At 42.2% G+C, this 19,473-nt stretch overlaps 2 protein-coding genes and 1 long non-coding RNA gene across 10 annotated transcripts in view; 2 read left to right on the forward strand and 1 right to left on the reverse strand.

The window, feature by feature from the left end:
- KRIT1 (KRIT1 ankyrin repeat containing) overlaps nucleotides 1–1,327 on the forward strand; it is a 27,970-nt gene extending 26,643 nt beyond the window's left edge. For all 8 annotated transcript variants that reach the window (XM_084858873.1, XM_084858876.1, XM_084858878.1 and 5 more), the window contains one exon: nucleotides 395–1,327. In XM_084858873.1, coding sequence (XP_084714999.1) covers nucleotides 395–463 — 69 coding nt within the window. In that variant the 3' untranslated portion in view covers nucleotides 464–1,327. The remainder of the gene's footprint in view (nucleotides 1–394) is intronic.
- Nucleotides 1–19,473, reverse strand: part of LOC146345007 (uncharacterized) — a 36,567-nt gene that overhangs the window by 16,809 nt on the left and 285 nt on the right. Inside the window, exon 2 of the long non-coding RNA XR_014792397.1 lies at nucleotides 13,537–13,630. This is a non-coding gene — a long non-coding RNA (uncharacterized LOC146345007). The remainder of the gene's footprint in view (nucleotides 1–13,536; nucleotides 13,631–19,473) is intronic.
- Nucleotides 10,727–19,337, forward strand: LRRD1 (leucine rich repeats and death domain containing 1). The gene is made up of 5 exons (XM_084858870.1): nucleotides 10,727–12,823; nucleotides 16,010–16,208; nucleotides 16,820–16,981; nucleotides 18,795–18,915; nucleotides 19,086–19,337. Exons 1-5 carry the CDS (start codon nucleotides 10,727–10,729, stop codon nucleotides 19,264–19,266), a joined length of 2,760 nt encoding a protein of 919 aa, XP_084714996.1. The 3' UTR covers nucleotides 19,267–19,337.

The following is a 19,473-nucleotide window of genomic DNA, read 5'->3' on the forward strand; positions in this document are numbered from 1 at the left end:
CGATCCGCGCTGCCTACAAAGTGGCACAGGAGGGGGTGGAGGTCAGTTCTCCAGGAATCGACCTGTCCTATGGTCATCTAGCTGCTGACTAGCGGCCACAGGATTGCACCCTATAGTTATTATTTCTACCTGCGAAATGGACTTTGAGTAACATTAGACTTTTAAGTGTTGAGGTGTTTTATCATATTAACATTACAAGTATATTATATTAACTGAAACCTTCCTAAAGATCTTCTGACCCTCAGGAGAGGCTTTTGGGGGTGCAAGGAAGTGAAGTGGGTTAGAGGGGCAGGAATGCTCAGTTGCGCAAGCTGACTTCTGCTCACATAGCATTGGATTCAACACATCATTATTCTTGCTATTTGGAAAATCCTGATTTGTTTTCTGTTTGTAGGCAGGTCTTGTCGTAAAACTGTTGATGAAATTAAGCAGCCAGTTGGTGCCTACTGAAAGAAGTGACTGAAATAAATGGAGAACGGTTATGAAATGAATTGTATTAAGCAAATAAAAGTTTTGCATGTATATGAATTGTACAGGATAAAGTATGTTGTCTAATGGACTTTGTTAAAAAGTTCAGTTGTTTATTTGTAAAATGTATAACTTAGCAGTTATTTTGATATAACCTCTTAGAGGTTTTTATTTGCAAAGTCATGAGAATAATATTTCATGAAGAAAGTGTATATACTCACTGGACAAGTATTAAACAAAGAAAATCAAGGCTGCAATCCTAAGCACCCTAGTGGGACATACATCAAAGTAAACATGCATAGGATTGTGCTGTTGTTTCATATAGATAATAAAGAAAATTTTGCTCCTAGGCTGTGCAACAAAAGGTTATTGCTTTGTGGATTTCATTATATTATTCCATTGCAGCACATGAGAACTACTGCAGTACAGCATGAATAGAATTATGTAGTAAAACTTGCAAAGCAATAATGTTTTAGTGGGCAGCCTAGAAGTAAATTCTATATATATATTGAATGTAGTTTTACTTAGTAATCACATGCTAAACTCTGTGGCTGGGATTCAAAAGCATGCATATACCAGGGCTTTTTCCATTGCAGCCTTATGTAATTCCCCAAAAATAACTCTTGAAATTTTAAAATTTGAAAAAGGGAAGAAGAAACCTTATTATATGCTCAGAATTCTGCATGGACCAAGTCAGTAAGAGCTACCTTGAGTGAGATCCAAAGTATAGCATGCTTTGTATATTGCCTTTGCACATATTAGCTTTTATACACATGAAATAATTCTGTTTCTAATTTATTCTTATGTTTATGAAGTACAATGTTTTATAAAGTATTTGTATAAAGGCTCAGGAAATCAAGGTTGTTGTTTGTTTTTAAATAAAAAGGTTCTATTGACTAAGCCATTGTTTAAGAATTTAGTAAACATATTTATATGCCTTTGTTAGTTACAGAATTATAAATTCTTTACAAAGTTAATCTTGTATAATGAGGGGTGTAGGAATTCTTTCAATTCTACAATTTTCAGTCATGGAAGTGTTCTTGCTAGTTACTCCTAAGAGTAAAATCTCTGGCTCTGATCAAAACAGAGCAGAGGGACCATAGCTCACTAGTAGAGCACATGCTTTGCATAAGAAGGTTCCAAGTTCAATCCCCAGCATCTCCAGTTAAAAGGATCCTGTAATATGTTACGTGAAGAACTTGTGCCCATGAGTTGGAAAGCCACTGCTAGTCAGAGTAGACAGTGCCAAACCAATACGCTACATAACCCAGTGCTCTTCCCATCTTCCCATCTCTTCCCAGTGCTCTTCCCATGGATAAAACACATCCAGCCTCTTTAGCTGGACAAAACTGTGGAAGGGTGAATGGAAGAAGACAGAGGATGAGGTAAATCTCTCCTGCTGGTAGCCATTGCTCTGGTGGTGTGGCTGTACTACATCCCAGTTGCAGGACTGTAGCCCATAGCCCTTGAGGGCCTTGTAGGGGGCCTTTCCCAGGATCTATGGTGTGCCCCAAATGCCTGCTCCTTCAAAGCCTAAACTGATGTGTGATGCCAAAGGACTGCTGGAAGGTAGTAATCAACAGGCTTGCCTAGTTCCATCCCCAAATTAAGGAAATAACAGAAGCTCCAGCAATTCAGTCTTAACAACAGTAGGTCACATTGCATTGGCTACAGCCCTTGTGAGGCACAGAACAGTTGCTGACAACCACAGCCCAATGAATGTAAGGACCCTATTGCTTTATTCACATGACAGCAGTTCTTCTATCCAGCCTCACCACCCTAGCCTGCCCAATTTAGCACTTGGATATCAGTGGTGTCGATATTCGCTACAACAACACTCTGCCTCACTCTGTCAGGGGGTGGCACCTTGGAAGAGGTTGTAGTGCAACCTCTCCTGAAGAGGACCTCCCTGGATCCAAAGGTATGTGAGAACTACCACCCCATCACTAATATCCCCTTTTCAGGCAAGGTGCTTGAGCACATGGTGGCTGGGCAGCTGCAGACATTCTTGGAGGAAACTGATTATCTGGACCCATTTCAGTCTGGTTTCAGGCACTAGTACAGCATTAAAATGGCCTTGGTTGCTCTGACTGCCAACCTACTCCAGGTGAAAGACAGGGGGAGTGCTCAGCGGCTTTTGATACCATTGATCATGGTATCTTACTGGATCGGCTCTGTGAGGTGGGAGTTGGGGACACTGTTACAGCAGTTCCGCTGCTACCTGCAGGACTGATTCCAGACAGTGGTATTGGGGAACTCCTGCTCTACCCCATGGCTATTAAGTACCACAGGGTTCTATTCTATCCCCCATGCTGTTCAACAAGCTGTTGGGTGAGGACCCTAGGAGTTTTGGGGTAGCGTGCCACCAGTACATTAATGATGCTCAGCAATACTTGTCATCAGAGTCCGCTGGGGTGGTGAAGGTGCTGGACCAGTGTCTGGAGGTTGTAATAAGCTGGATGAGGGTCAATAAACTGAAGCTCTGTGGATTGGTGGTTCCCGAGTCCAGGAATTGGGTAAGCTACCTGTCCTGGATGGGGTTGCACTCCCCCTGAAGGAGCAGGTGGATAGCTTGGGAGTACTCCTAGATGCATTCCTGTCTCCGGAGCCCCAGGTGGACTCCATGGCCCAGCATACTTGGGGCCAGCTTCGGCTGATCAGCTAGCTGTGGTCTTTCCCAGACAGGGATAACCTAGCTGCAGTGGTACATGCACTGGTAACTTCCCAATTACGCTACTGAAATGCACTTTATGTAGGGCTGCCCTTGAAGGCGACTTGGAAGTTGCAGCTAGTGCAAAATGCAGCAGTTAGACTGTTGACCAGAACATCATGTAAAGACCATATTGCCACTTCTAAAGGAATTGCACTGGCTTCCAATATGCTTCCAGTTTGAAGTGAAGGTGCTAGTAATGACATTTAAAGCCCTAACCGGCGTGGGGCCTTGATATTTGAGGGAACGCTTCTCCCTAGATATGCCTGCCTGAGGACTGAGATCTGTTGGAGGGGCCCTCCTCTGCGTCCCACCAGTGCGAGACATATACTATGGTGGGACATGGGAGATGGCCTTCTCTGCTGTGGTACCCTGGTTACGTCAGGCTTCCCAATCCCCCCAGTGCAATCTGACACTGGACACCCTAATCAGTGAGATTTCTTTATTGCAGGAAATCCCACGGCAAAAGCTTAATGGTTACACTTTTCAGAAATCATATAGCTGATGGTCAGTAGTTGTCAGGGTGGACACTGAGCCCATAGAATCCCAGAGTAGTTCTGATTCTGAGGAAGAGCAGTCGCTCCTGGGAGGGGAGTGTGCTCCTCTTTCCCAGGGCCAACAGCTGACGGAGATTCCTCCCACCAATGTTCCTAGCTTAGATAGCAGTCCAGGGAGTAACGGAGCGCGGATAGCAGACTTGGTGGACGTGCGACGCAGACGCAGAGAGCGGCGCCAGATGGAGGGCACGGAAAGGAGGCGTAGTGCCCGGTTGGCATGCAAACAACGGCTGCGCCCAGAGGATCCAAGGGAAAAGGGGAGGAACTCTCCCTAGTCCTTAAGTTCAGGAGTCTGCCAGTAATTCCCTTTCAAACGGGGACCAACTGTTCCAACTTAGGGCATAGGTACTGTGCTGCTCAGATCTGGTTGCAAACGGTATAGTTGTTAAGTTGTAAAAGAAGAATAAAGCTTTGAAAGGAATCCCTTTGTCTGTGTCTGGACTTGGCTACTGGATTAGACTAAGAGAGGCCTCCAAGGAGCCCTTGACAGTATAGGCTCTATGTAATTCGAGAACAGTCCAAAGCTAAACACTACTACTGTGACTGAGATCCTCATCAATGCGGTTTTCCCCTTGTCATTCTCCACAGTTTTGAACACAAGGGAAGGGACTCTGGATTCCTGGGTACCTAACCCAGGCAATCCTTTCATGGGGTTCCAACTAGGGATGTCAGAGAATTCCGCCACGGATCTCGGGGAGGCCAAATGCCAGCGCATTCGGCCCCCCGAAATCGGTGGCGGAATGGTCTGCCACCCCCCCGCCACCCCCGGGACGAGACTTACCTGGGGCGGATCTTCCTGGCACCTGCGGCGGCGGTTTGGCAGTGGCGGCAGTGGCGGCTGCGGCGGCCGGTCTTCTGACCGGCTGCCGCCGCCGCCGCCATTTCCAGTTAAAAAAAAAAAAAGACGTGATAGGCTACGTAAAGATTTACGTAGCCTATCACGTCTGACTTTAAAAAAAGAAAAGAAAAACCGTGCATACGCAAATGGCGGCGGCCACGGCTGCCGCCATTTGCATATGCGCGTTGTTTTTTTTAAGTCAGACGTGATAGGCTACGTAAACATTTATGTAGCCTATCACGGCTGACTGCAGGGACGCAAAGGGCGGTGGCTATGGCCGCCGCCATTTGCGTCCCTGCTAGCCAGCGGCCGGATGTCCGGCTGCTGGTGGAGCCGGCCGGTGGCTCCACAGAATCCCTGCGGAGCACAGCCAGCTGGCCAGGATTCCGGGGGGAGGGACGGAGTGCCTCCCCCCCCACCATCAACATAATCCACGAAAGGTAAGTGACTTTCGTACATCCCTAGTTCCAACACCGGAGGTTAAAAGGGAATGATTCCTAGAGTGAACCCATCAGGCAATCAAGGGATAATTTCTTGAAGGGCCTAAACAAACTACACCCATAGGGAGTCCAACTTTGAATCTTTTGTTGATAACTCCAGGCTACATGGTCAAAGCCTATCAAGATCAAAGGAAGGGTAAACATGCAGGGAGTTCCATGCCACCGCTTTCGCATTGGTAACTCCACACTGCATGCATCCAGGGAGAGGAAAGTCCAAAAGTCGTTGATCAAACCCAGCCTGCCAGTACGCTAAGCTGATGACAAACAGATACACACAATCCACAGCAGTGAGAATTCAAGTCTATGAAAAGTCTCACAGTACTTTTCATGGCAAGTCCTTAACAATCCAAAGTTCCAGTTCATGTGCGGAGTGCCTCCAAAAGTGCAGACCATAATGGATCCAAACAGAGAAGGCTTTGGGCAATGAAGATCAAAGGCTCTTTGCCTCTGCATCAGCTTAAAAGAGAAGGCGTGTCTGTAAGACACCCTATCCAGATCCCTTGACAGACAAGGGCCTTTAGCCTTTCAGCAAGGCCCCTGTCTAAACAGGGCAGCACTGCTCAGCCCTCCAGCAGTGACGCTTCAACCTGGACGACCCTTCTGCAAACCCCACCCCACCTCGGTCAGGTTCTCATGGGTAGCTTCCAGCCTCCCTGCCTGCCAAGGCCAGACCAGCAGATGGACAGGGAGTTGGGTGAGTCCCCCTGGCTCTGCTCTGGGAACACTGACAGAGATAAGCTCACACAGATTCTGACATTCCAGAGGCTGAATAGACCCAAGCCCTTCCAGGCTACTCCTGATCAAATCCTGGTTATAACCTACAAGTTATGGAATCCCCTCCCCATGGAGACCTGATTGGTGCACATGTTGGTTTCATTTCAGCGCCAAGTTAAAACATGGCTTTCACCAAAGCCTTTGAGGGCTAACTGAATTCCCTAAAGCTGCACACTGTTTTAACTGTTTTATTAGTTTAGATTTTCTAAATTGGTATTAGTTTGCTTAATGGTTTAATATGCTTTTAGCTGTTTAAATTATTCATTGTTTCATATTGTTTAAATTGATTTTATCTGTATGCCACCCTGAGATGTTAATGATATAGGGTAGGATACAAATGTTTTAACTAAACAAATAAACAACTATAAAACTATTAGGAAGAGTCAATGAGTTACCAAGAAATTGGAAATCAATGGCTGGCTGTCACCTTTACAAGTGTCCATGAAGCCATTTCCCCACATTTAGCTGGGTGAAGCCAATTGTGAGTGAACAAACAGGTAGTAGAGAAAGTTAAGCACCTGTATTGCCCCTGCAGTAGGCCTCTTAATTTAGAGGTGCCAAGATAGTGATAAATCAGATCCAGGTTTGCTTACAAGGAGCCTTTATTGAGTACTTACAGCACACAGGCATACCCAGTGGTTGGATCAGACAGCTTCTCTGAACCCAGAGCCATGGGGTAAAACGGATTTTATACCATACGTATCAGCAGTGAGGCAGCATGACAGCAGCAAGTGTTAATTAGCATTCATCAACTTTCCCAGCATAGACTAACAGTGCTTGTTCAGAAGGAAAACAATCAGAACTTTCTCAGCCCAGCCACCTGTAACTCAGCATAAACATAGCCTCACTTCTCAGGCACATCCTAGGCCCTGATAAGATACTAGCCTTCGTTAGCATAGAATGTGCTGAGGCCACGCTATCAACCGCTGACTTATCTCACATGCTCAGAGGCCCACTACCAAGGAAATTGCACATATAATAAACCTAAGCCAAGCTTTATGGATCTCTAGGCCCCTCTAAAACTACAGGTGACTTGGTTACACTCCTGGGGCCATTACAGCACCCTGCAGTCAACCTTGAAAAAACCCATGGGCTGTGTTTCATTATCACAGAACTACATTAACTACAAAAGAATCACAGAACTACATGGGACACCTACCTAATGGTAGGGCTGGCCCTATGAATATCCAACTGGATGAGGAACTATGTGCCAAACAGCCCCTGCATACACAGTTCTCCTGCCTAATCCAACACAATAGCCATGACTATACTTACTTATCCCCTTTAAGAAAGCTAAAATTCTATTGATTGGCTATTCAGGAGGGAGGAGACAGACACTCCTCCATCTTCACTAAACAACAAATCAGGATTTAAACTTTTTTTTTTAAGGGTATTCTACATAAAATCTGGCTATTCCATGGATGCTGTGAAGTGTTTTATAATGAACTTAAATGTATAAATACAAACCCTACCAATACAAAAAGAATCAAATGTATATTATTCAGGAATATAAAGCTCAAAGAAGTTTTACTACTGAATTTAAGCATACTGAATTTAAGCCAGCTGCACCCGTTCCTTGAGATGTCTAACTTGGCCATAGTGACACATGCCTTAGTTACATCCCGTTTGGATTACTGTAACGCACTCTACGTGGGGCTGCCTCAGAACAGTGTTCGGAAACTTCAGCTGGTTCAAAGAGCTGCTGCCAGACTGGGGCTGGTTACAGGGAGCATACAACTCCCCTGTTAAAACAGCTTCACTGGCTCCCAGTCTGTTTCTGGGCACAATTCAAAGTGCTGGTCATGTCCTATAAAGCCCTATACGGCTTGGGTCCAGGTTATCTAAAGACCGTATTCTCCCCTATGAGCCTACTCGTGCCCTGAGATCATCAGGGGAATCCCTTCTCGCTGTCCCGCCACCATCACAGGCATGCCTGGTGGGAATGCAGGAGAGGGTCTTCTCAGTGGCTGCCCCAAGGCTCTGGAACTCCCTTCCCAAGGAAGCAAGCGTGGCACCCTCCTTGATATGCTTTCGTAGGCATGTGAAAACTTTTTTGTTCCAGCAGGCCTTTGGGGATAACTAGTCTGGACCTAATTCTAGTAAAATTCTAATAAAATTCTGGATTCCAGAATTTTGCTGGAGGAAAATCCTGAGAGTGCCTTGGACTGCAAGAAGATCAAACCAGTCCACACTCCAGGAAATAAAGCCAGACTGCTCACTTGAGGGAAGGATATTAAAGGCAAAACTGAAGTACTTTGGCCACATCATGAGAAGACAGGATACCCTGGAGAAGATGCTAATGCTAGGGAAAGTGGAAGGCAAAAGGAAGAGGGGCCGACCAAGGGCAAGATGGATGGATGATATTCTGGAGGTGACAGACTCGACCTTGGGGGAGCTGGGGGTGGCAATGGCCGATTGGAAACTCTGGCGTGGGCTGGTCCATGAAGTCACGAAGAGTCGGAAGCGACTGAACGAATAAATAACAACAAAGTCTGGACCTGTGAAAATATGAAGGATGGGTACTATTTTTGTTGTGGTGGTTGTATTTTAATGTTTTGATATTTTTACAATTTTAATATTGATGATTTAATTATATTTTTAACTTTTGTACACTTGTATTTATATTTCTATTTATAGGTTTTAATTGTATAAGTTTTAACATTGTAAAGTCGCCTTGAGTCCCAGTATTGGGAAAAAGGCGGGATATAAATAAATATAATTAATAATAATAATAATAATACCTTATGTACACATCCTTTATTGCTTTGTTCTAGTTCTTATGCAAATGGTCTAAAATTTTATTACTTTTTTACCTGCTGCCAAAAAGCCCAGATGTTCTGTTATTTTTATTATCATGCCTAGCATTCATTAGAAAACCAGGAAACTACAGAATGTGAATATAGGTGTCATGGCTGATACTTCAAATATTTAATGACAATTTTATTATTTATTACTACTGCCAAATGTTTTGCAGTAATGGCTGGCTGGGAGTTGTAGGACATTTTTCTGTCCAAACATGCATCGCAATATACCCTTAGAGTACTCAGGTAATTACTACACTGATGTGCCTTCTGAAGTAAAGAAGTCGACATTATATGCCCAACAAGAGGTAATGATTGTACGGGGCTCACAACGCAGAATGAATATTTGGATAATACCTAACAAAAACAGTAATCCTCTCAGGTAAACTCACAAGTTATGTGGTTTAATTCATTAATTTACATTTCTATACTGCCCAATAGCCAATAGTTGCTACACCTAAGCAAAACTAAATTTGCTTAGTTACTTGTCAGTGATAGGAGAGAAGTGGGCCAATCAGGATTGTGCTGGAATGGAACTCCGACTTGAAATGCAGTGGCAGTTGGGAATTCTGTGAGGTGAGATTAATCAGAAGCCTTTTATATATTAATTTTGACATTAAAATGAGAGGACGTCCCCAAACAAAGGATTGTAATGCTGTAATCTTATACCATTTACCTGGGATTAAGTCCCATTGAATTCAATTGGATTTACTTCCAAGAAGAAAGGCATATGATTGTACTGTAAACCCGTAATCCACTACACAGTTATCTGAGAGTAGGATTGCACTGTCTGCCTCATTGAACATAATAGTATTTACTTTTGAGTAAACATATATGAGCTTTTGCTGTAATTAGTATTTTCCAGGCAAATATTTTGCCATTGAATCTAGGCTCATAAATTGAGTGCCTAAAACAATTTAGGGGGCAATCCTATGGATACAGTCACCACCTCCAAACTTGAAGGCAGCCGACTATCCAATTCAGGGTGGGCGGAGTGCGGAGAGGATCTTCTCTGGATGGCCAATTTTGGCTGTCTAACCAGGACATCTTGAAGCAGGGCAGGGGAGGCCAGATTGCACATAGGAAGCATCATAATGGTGCTTCCGCAGACCCCTCCTTGCCCCCAGGAACGCCCCCTTTTCAGCCGCTCCACATTGCTCTTCCGAGTATGGAACTGGGGACAAACCGTGCCTCTTACAAGGTGGCGGGGGAGGGGAGTGAGATTTCTGGGAACCGAGCTTGGAGCGCTGGCTTCAAGCTCAGTTCCCAGTGTGGAGGAAAACGTTTTCAGACCTTCCCAAGGAACACAGCAGGCTGGAGGTCTTCTGACACTATATGCCTTTATTAAGCAGAACACGCTAGTATAGGTGGATCGCACACATTTCAGGAGGTCCACACAAGCAGAATCTGAACAGAGCACATTAGCATGGTGAATCGCACCCACGGGAGGTCCATACCCTGGTACAGATGGCTGTCGGCCAATCAGATACTGACATGCTAGTGCGGGCTAAACACGTACATACAGGGAACAAAACCTTCCAGCACAGTTTTCTTATCTACTTACAACATTCCAGCTTTTCAACATCCGAGCACATCCTTTTATCTGCTTACAATGCATTTCTACTTTTCCCACCAATGGTAACACTCAAAACACCCAGAGGGAGGCCTATCTTTCCGGCTGCAGCCTGAACAAAACTACAGTTTTTCTCTCTCACCAGAAACTGAAAAATCCTATGGCTGTCTAGATGCTGTCTAGCAATCACAGGATTGAGCCCTTAGTGATTAATAGAAGGAAAGAACAATTCACATTTTAAAATGCTTACACATTAGACTCCTAAATATGTACTTGGTTGGCTTTTAAAAAAAAAGAATTGCAACTAATTTGTGTTGTAAATGTTTTAGCTTTATGTTACAGTTTCACTAATCCTATTTAATGTCAGCTTCTTAATATTTAAATCCACTACACACGTTGTTTATACTGTTTGTTTTTGTAGTTTGTATTCTTCTGTTTTATTTTTTGTTTGTTTTTTGACAAAAGGCTGGAATGAGCACATGACTGACATTTTATTTTGGAAAGTATGTCTGGGGAAGAAGAGGAGGAAAAGCACCCCAATGTAAATTCAGAGGAAGTTAATGAAGTCTCTCCAAACATTTCTGAAAATGGCAGAATGCAATCACTTGAAAAACTTGATGCAACTGGAAAATCATCAAGTCCGTTAACTGAAGGAAATCAGAATGAAACTGAAGCTAGTTGGAATGCTAATGGCATTCAAACAATATCCTCAGAAGTTTTAGAGACAGATTCAATGCCAGATACGTTACAATCCCAACCAGTTTTTGAAATTACAGGGGTTTCGTCAACAAGCAATTCGTATGAGGAAAAAGGTGAATTCCGGGACAGTCTCACTGAACAACTGATAAAAAGCTCTTCTGAAGTTGTTCAAAGAGAATCAGGAAAAGATACCTTACACACTCCAGACAAACTAGAAATGATAAAAAACATATCAGCAAATTTGATGTCTGAAATGAAGGATGCCGAACTTCTTGCTTATCTCTATGCTGAAGGATTAAGTGAAATCCCTACAGATTTTTGGGAAGGGAGAGCTAGAAAAAAATTATTACAATCTATAGAGAGTGCTACTGTACCCCAAAAGGTATCTGTGGATATGATGTCTGAAATGATGCTTGATGAGTTTACAGTTCACTTAAATGCTAAACGACTAGTTGAAATCCCTACAGGGATTTTTGACATCAAAATGTTACGTTACTTATACTTAGACAATAATGAAATCAAAACCATACCAAGAGAGATAAGACTGTTGAAAAGCCTGGTAGTATTATCCATAGATGGAAATCGATTAATGTCATTACCTCCTGAAATTTCTCTACTTAAAAACCTTAGAACTTTAAACCTCAGTCATAACCAAATATCATGGCTCCCCAATGGATTTTCAAATCTTTCAAGCCTGAACTGTCTTTTGATCAGTTATAACAACATTGAAAAATTTCCTTCTGCTCTGGAAAATCTTGAAAAACTGGAAATTTTAGATCTCAGTGGAAATAAAGTAACTCTGCCAGAGACTATAACTACCATGAAAAACTTAAAAGTTCTCTACTTAAATGCCAATAAGATGGCAATATTCCCAAAGGTTCTCTGTTACCTTCCAAATCTAAGGAAATTAAGCTTGTCAGAAAATCAGATCCAAAGTTTACCAAAGGAAATTAAAGAACTCAAAACATTAAAAGAACTTTCTCTAAATAACAACAAACTCTTATTTTTGCCTGTACAGCTCTTCCAACTGATACATATAGAAAAATTGAGACTGGATGACAACCAGTTAGAAAGTCTATCGGATAAGGTTGAGAATTTGCAAATGCTTCGCGATCTCAATCTTGCCAAAAATGTATTAAAAAACATTACAGATAATCTTTGCAACTGTGCCATGCTGGAATGTCTCAATCTTAATGACAACCAATTAAAAAATCTTCCCACCAATCTGTACAAACTAAAATATCTCAAGGAACTCTACTTAAGCAGAAATCAACTGATCATGTTAGATGAACAAATAGCATACATGAAAGAACTCTCAATTTTAGAGGTATCAGGGAATACTTTAATGTACATCCCTGTTGAAATCAAAAGTTGTGCAGAACTCACTAAAGTGGACTTAAGTTACAACAAGTTGTCATTGTTCCCAGTTGGACTGTGCGCACTGGTTGCTCTTCAACACCTAAATCTCAGCGGAAATTATATTTCAGAAATAACTACCGAAATTTCATTCATTAAAAACCTGAAGCATCTAAATTTCAGTAAGAACAAATTGCCTTCATTTTCCATATACTTGTGCACTCTTTCCAAACTAAGCTACTTAGACCTAAGCTACAATGAGATAAGCAGTATTCCAAGAAATGTGCAAAACATGAAGTCTCTTCGGGTTCTGCTCTTGCTCCATAACAAATTTATTTTGTTTCCCAGAGAGTTATGTGCTCTAAATAAACTTAAGGTACTTGATCTTTCTGAAAACAAGATACAGCTCATTCCTTCGGATATTAAAGACCTGCAAGAACTAAAAGACTTTAATCTGTCAAATAATCAGTTTGCATCATTTCCAACTGAAATATGCCAGCTTTCTTCACTCCAGAAGTTAGCATTATGCCAGAAAAATGGATTAAAGGTAAAATGTGACTTAAACATAAAAGCCTATGCCATACATGGCTATGTATTTATGACGGTATTTTTTAAGAGTTCAAGATCAGACCTTTGTAAGTTTACATTTATAAAAGCAGAAAAGGAGAACCAGTGTGGTGTAATGGTTAGAGTGTTGAACTTAGAGACCTGGATTCTGGTTCCCACTTGGCCATGAAGCTTAATGGGTCATTTTGGACCAGTCACAAGCTCTCAGCTTAACCTACCTCGCAGGGTTGCTACGAGGACAAAAGCAGAGGACAAGGATCGTATACATCGTCTTGGGCTCCTTAGAGAAAAAGACAGGCTATAAATGTAACAAATCAATACAACTTTAAAAGAAATTAAAGTGATTTGTGATACAATTGTATAGTTGTCTGCTCAGCAGTAAGTCTCCTTGAGCTCAAGGGGGCTTACTCCCAGGTAAGTGGGTACAGGAATGCAGCCAAAAATTCAGTTTCACAATGCCTATAATTGCAGGAGTAGGCAGAAAGTTGATCAGGTTCTACTGGTAGATCTCTGGATGATTTGCAGTAGATCAGCAAAGTTTTCTGGTATTCAATTGTTTATCAATAGCTACAATAAAAAGGCTTTCCCCCCATTCTAAATTGGACTGCTGAAATTAAGAATGCTTGGGGGAAAACACGGATGGTTTTTGTGTGAACGGACTGTGTGCTCAGTTCTAGTGCTGAGAACAAATACCTGGGCTGAGCATCAGCTCAGAGATGTCCTGCTTCTTCATTCTAAGTGTCTGTCCCCCGAGCCTCGATTTTGCACCTGGATCTGGTTGGTGGACCTAGAAATTCCAGTAAAAAAATAAAGTAAAGCCTGCAAGTGTGAAGTCTGCCCATCTCTCCTCTAATGCACGCACAAATCTCCATAGAAATAAAGGCAGCCACATTCTCTTCAAACACTGAAGAGGGTTTGGCAGAAGCCCTGTTATGAATAGCTGGGATTAGAGCTGAGATACAGACTGAGACTCAAAATCCAGATGCAATTTCTAAAACACCTTTATTTACACAGAATGCAGTTCAGTTCAATTCATTCACACTTGTCACATTCATTCAGATAGTTACAGAGCTTGCTGGCCAGCCAGGTCATATACTCAGAAGCAGGCGGTGTGCTGTGTGCAGCTACTTCTGTGGTGTTCAAGACTTCCTCGGAGTTCTGCTGATTTGGGTGTACCTTAAATACTCTTTCTCCCAAGTCTTTGCACAATGTGGAAAAATACATCTTTGGACTAGATGTCCTGGTTGTACATAATTGGGCTCATCTTATCTCTTGGAAATTTCTCTTTTCGATGCTAAAGGACATCATTTAGCATAATTTGGGCTTATCCTGGGAATCTCTCTGTCCAGTGTTTTCCCCCGAACTCAGCTAATTACATGCATCTTGTTCACATTCCACAGTTAGCTTTGCACGTACTGTTTTTTCCCATTCTTTAGCCTTTTCCATTTGGTAACTTTGCATGTTTCACTTTGTAACTTTCTTCCATTCTAACATCAGGAACCCTTTCATCCAAAAAGGGGGCTATTATATGACTTTAAGTGATAGCCCCACTACGCTGGCACAATGCCAGATATGCTGCCACCATGACACACACACCAACAGAATTCCCCCAATACACTAGCAGAACAAATAGAATGGCTAAAATGGTGGAATGGCGGGAGAGACACGAGTGGCACAAGGGGAACACACACTATTCCTCTTCAACCCATGGCCATGCCCCCATCGATAGTTCATTTTACACCAGCCCCAGGCATTCAATGTGGGGGGACAACTGGAGCTGAATAGTTGAAAATAAAGTTCTCTAGCCTAGACCAGGGCTTTGGTGAGTCCTACACATGTATTCTTTATTGCTGTAGGCTAGGTCAGATGTGTATTATTTTGATGTTATATGAATAACCCTCCTTCATAATATAATTTTCAATATAGTGCATCACAAAACATAAATTACAACAGCAACTGTTGTTAGGCATGAGAGCTTTTTTCACTCAGCTGAAGGTGGTTTGGGGAAACACATTTTGCATGCTTTTGAATTATTTTTTTTAAGTGTAAATCCTGCTTGGCCAGAAGAAACAGTGGCACAAAATAAATGTGTGTACACCATGGGAGACAAAGCCTCTCTTGAGCCATTTCCAGCATTCTTAAAGACCATTGTTCTTCCTTAGCTGGAAGAATTCAGGAAAACACTTCAGTTGACATGTGGCTCCCACCAAGGCAGGGTGACAAAGTCTTGAGAGAAACGCAAAATGGAGGCCAGGCAGAATCAAATCCAGACCATGGAACTACAAACTTTTATAGAGATATGGCTGTATCACATGACACACCATGGCCTATTGTTGCTTGATCAGTGTATTTGCTGGTCTTGATGGTTATCCTGTGGTTCCATCCTTTGGCTAGAACTTGGACTGAATATCTACCTAATATGATACAGGTGCAGGACTCACTGTGGGCTTGAGCCTTGACATAAATAGTCCATATGTATATGCTAGTGCAAATGCTATGTCGCCACAGGGGCTGGTAGTCTGAGAATGATTGTATACAAATATGTTTGCATGTTTCCCTTGCTATTGGAGCAACTTTATGCTTTTACGATAAATGTACTACAAACAAATCAGCAATGGTGAAACAAAAAAAATGTTATTTTTAAAAAGATCATTTACTATTTCTTGAAGTTTGAGGTCAAAGATTTTCCTCTCTCTTCTCCCTCTGGTGTCCTTTCAGCTCTTTCTCCTCAGCTTCTCTTCCTCCTACTCCTTCCTCCTACTGTAACTAACGCCAAATGACTTTTCTTCAGCCCCTTTCCCAACATTCTGTGCTTTTCCTTTCATTGGCCCAGCACTCCAAGACCTCACAGAAGTAAGCATTATTACACATGCATATACACACTGTGTCACATGTTACATTACATGCACAAATTCATTACATAGTCATACAGGGACATATTCATTAACACCCCCCTTGCTTCATCTCTCTCCCTTCTCCCTTCCCAACCTGCCCAAAGCTCGAGCTTTTTACTTTTCCAAAGTTTCAAAATTTTCTGCATGTCTACACTGCTTAAGCTTCAGTTTTTTAAAAACAACAACAATAAAATTGGTCTGGTAGATCTCTAGTACCTTATTCTTATAGAAGATGTGTGGTTCTATAACTATGTTGTCCTTTTCATCCTCAGTTAAAATTACTTCCAGAAGATATATCAAAGCTGATAGTCCTTAAAGAACTTGATATATCTTATAATGAATTACAAGAAATACCAGAAAGTATAGGAGAATTAAAAAGTTTGGTGACTTTAATAGCAAATGACAATTGCTTAACGAAGCTTCCCTTGAATTTTTCATCACTCCATAATTTACAGCACTTGAATCTGAGAGGTAAGCATTTAAATGTTTAATGTCCAGGAACATTCAGGCATAAAAACCATATAGCCCCAACCCAATGACAGCAGATCCTGTGCAAAAAAAATTCCACATGCAGATTTGGCTTCTACGTTTGGGATAGAAGGTTGCATCCTATGTGGATTACCTATTCAGATCTATTTGTTAGCAGCCTATCTGAAAGAGGAGCTATCTGAATAAAGCTGCAAGAATAGAGCCTTCTGATCCCCTTATGGTTCACTGCATCAGAACAGATGAGCACAGAGATTAAGGGAATGGCTGGCTGGGGCATGCTGAGAGTTTTAGGACTCCTTTCTGTCTAAACATGCATAGGATTGCGCCCTAAGAGAAGAAGGAAAGTTAGACAACAGGCATGGTGCTCTCAAAGAGAAAGCATCTGCCTTGATAGCATGGTCTATTTTGTGGTAGCTGCATTTGCTTCAGGTTACTTATATGTTTTCCTTTGACTGCCTCCTCAAGAGACACTTCTTTCACAGATGTTGCCAATGGTGCTAACCCATAAAAATAATATTCAATTGCTTATTTGTGGCCAAAAATTTCCCAGATTAACAGAATACAAATATAATCCTTTGTACTTATTTTGCCAGAAAATAAGATACTATATTTGCCTAGTGATATGCACCTTCTTCTGGGACTGAAGGATATAAATTTTGATGGAAATGCTCTGATCAGACCACCAGGAGAGGTCTGTAAAGGAAAACAACTGCTCCCCATAACACACTATTTGGAAAATGCTGACAAAAGAGATGGTAAGTTTAGAATAGAAATCCTCACAATATCACTAGTTACCTTAGATATTCTGTGATTTTTAAAATATGTAATTATGGTCCAGTTAACAGGTAACGAGAAGCCACCGTGGCTTCTCACCCGCCCCAACACCCCACCCTCACCAGGTTCACACATAATGACAAGATATGGTACCCCTGCTACAGCTCGAATATTCAAAATGATGTCCACCGCTGCAACAAGAAGCCCTACAGGGAAATTCACCCACCATGGCTTCTCATTATGTGAGAACCAGGTCTATCTGTCCATGCCTCCTGGGATCCTGGAATTCCTAGACTTGGTAGTCCCTCCTCAGATAGCCTTGTTCTGTGTCATGTCTATTCTAATGGGACCTAGGGTGGCCATGTAATCTCTTTGACAGAGAACAGTCCTCAGTTTGAAGGGTTGCCCTGTCTAGTTCCAGTTTGAAAATGAAGAACTATAAGAACTGTTGCCCATCAACAGTTGGCACCTGAACAGCCAGGGCTGGTGCAAGCTCTCCCATCAGCTGAGGAGGTCTGGCACAAACGTGATGCTGCCACCGCCACATCATCCCCCATTGTCGCCACTGCACTGCCTGCTGCCTGTGTTGCCTGTCACTCCCCACCCACTCACATTGCCCATTATCCCCCTCTCCCCTCACTCATGTTGGCCATCACCTGCTAACCCACTCACTGGCCACCTGCCTGCCACATTGTCCATCACCCACCAAGCTACTCTCTGCCCGTCCACCCACACCCACATTGCCCATCAATGCCTCTGCCTGAGGTCGGGGATTCACCTGGCTTTTTGGGAGGGTCAGCCCTGTGAACTGCAGACTGAGCATGCAGGCACACAGGTCACCTGGTTGCACTCTTCTGCAACTATGCCAAGATGTCCTCTATTTTTATTTGAATTATAATAATAATGTCTAAACGTGCATCTGTACATATAAACTAGCATATGCAAATTTTCTTTCTTCTTTTTTGATGATGCATTTCCTCATTTTTTACTTCAAAAGTAGCCACCCTAGGCCTGGATCACCTTTCATCCCATTCTCACAAATGGAAAAAGCAGCCACCAACCCCTCAGTCCTGCCCAATGCCTTCTTGGGCTTTCTGTCAGAAACCTTGTTTGTTGTTTGGTCCCTTTTGGCTCCTCCATACCATAAGCTCTCTATTATTTCTTCACCCCCTCATATTTCAAGGCAGCCAGAAGCATATGTGATGGGTGGAAAGTTACAGGGAAGGTTAAGTGCCTTCCAACAGCATCTATAGTATAGATTTATACTAATCTGTAGTATTGCTCCATTGACTTTAATAGAGGTAAGGAAAAGGGTCCCCGGCCAAAATACGGCTGAGGAGGGAGGCAAGAAAAGTGAAAATTTATAGAGAAGGAGCAAGAAAAGTGAGAATCCAGAGAAGGGGTGTAGTCCCAGAGTTTCACCTCCCACAGCAATTTGTGGTGGTGCCTGGGACACTTTTTCAAAATGTCAGATGTGCCCATAGGCCCAAAAAGGGTGCCTACCCCGATCTATACCAAAAACTGGCCTCATGTAAAAGGTTTTGCTAGGCAGCCGCCTAAAGTCTTTCTGTACTGGAGCAGCCTGCTATAAACAATGTAATACTAGTGACGGTTAGGTACCTCTACACATTTCTGGTTATATTCAGTGCTCTATACACTCCATCCATCAAAGGATAAAATTAATGTTTCCACCACCTTCTAAAAGGGCAAAGCTTCTTAAAATTGTGCTCAAAGCCTGAATACTTTAACATATGAAACTACTTTCCTGTAACCTTTGCAATGTTCTTATTCTAGAAAAAATACTGGATAAAGTATTGAAGACAATTGCCAGCAATATCCCCTTTGAACATTTTGAATTTTTTTGCGAAAAACTTCAGCTTAACAGTGCTGTAATCAAATCCATTGAAAATAACAGGTTAGTGACAAGTACAATGTTTTTTTCTCCCTTAGAACATTATGTTACTTTTATTCAGCTTTTTAAAATGTTTTGTTGTTTTGGTGGTACATCTCCTAGTAGCTTAATTAATCCGCAGTAGGTCAAGTATTTTCTTTTAATGGTTTCTTTGTTTTTTGTTTTTACCTTAGGACCCTTTTGTTAGAAGAAAAAGTTACTCAGGCACTGAAGGCCTGGAAAACTGAAAACCAAGATCTGTCTCCAGCTGCCATGACAGACCAATTGATCAGAGTATTGACTATGACTGGCCTGTATTATCTGACCAACAAAGTGAAATCCGTAAAGCTCTGTTCAAGACTAGTAAAGTTCTGAGGAGCACATAACATTTGTATTTTCAGTTCAGGTTTTGGGGTACATAAGCTGAATAAAGTTAACTTACCAGGATTTACTACTTTACTGTGTTTAATGAATTGCTACAGCTTTAAGTTTAAAAAAAAAAGGCTCCTGTGATTTCAGGGAGGCTTCTAAAATGAATTTGGCTCTAATATTGAAAATAATACACAAATGAAGCTACATGAA

Source organism: Heloderma suspectum, chromosome 5 (assembly GCF_057233095.1).
Source record: "Heloderma suspectum isolate Gila_16-S chromosome 5, 16-S_ref, whole genome shotgun sequence".
Taxonomy (NCBI): domain Eukaryota; kingdom Metazoa; phylum Chordata; class Lepidosauria; order Squamata; family Helodermatidae; genus Heloderma; species Heloderma suspectum.

Coding starts and splice junctions, on each gene's coding strand:
- LRRD1 (XM_084858870.1), top strand. CDS start 10,727: ATGTCTGGGGAAGAAGAGGAGGAAAAGCACCCCAATGTAAATTCAGAG. Junction 12,824..16,009: donor GCCAGAAAAATGGATTAAAG/GTAAAATGTGAC, acceptor TTTCATCCTCAG/TTAAAATTACTTCCAGAAGA. Junction 16,209..16,819: donor ACAGCACTTGAATCTGAGAG/GTAAGCATTTAA, acceptor TTATTTTGCCAG/AAAATAAGATACTATATTTG.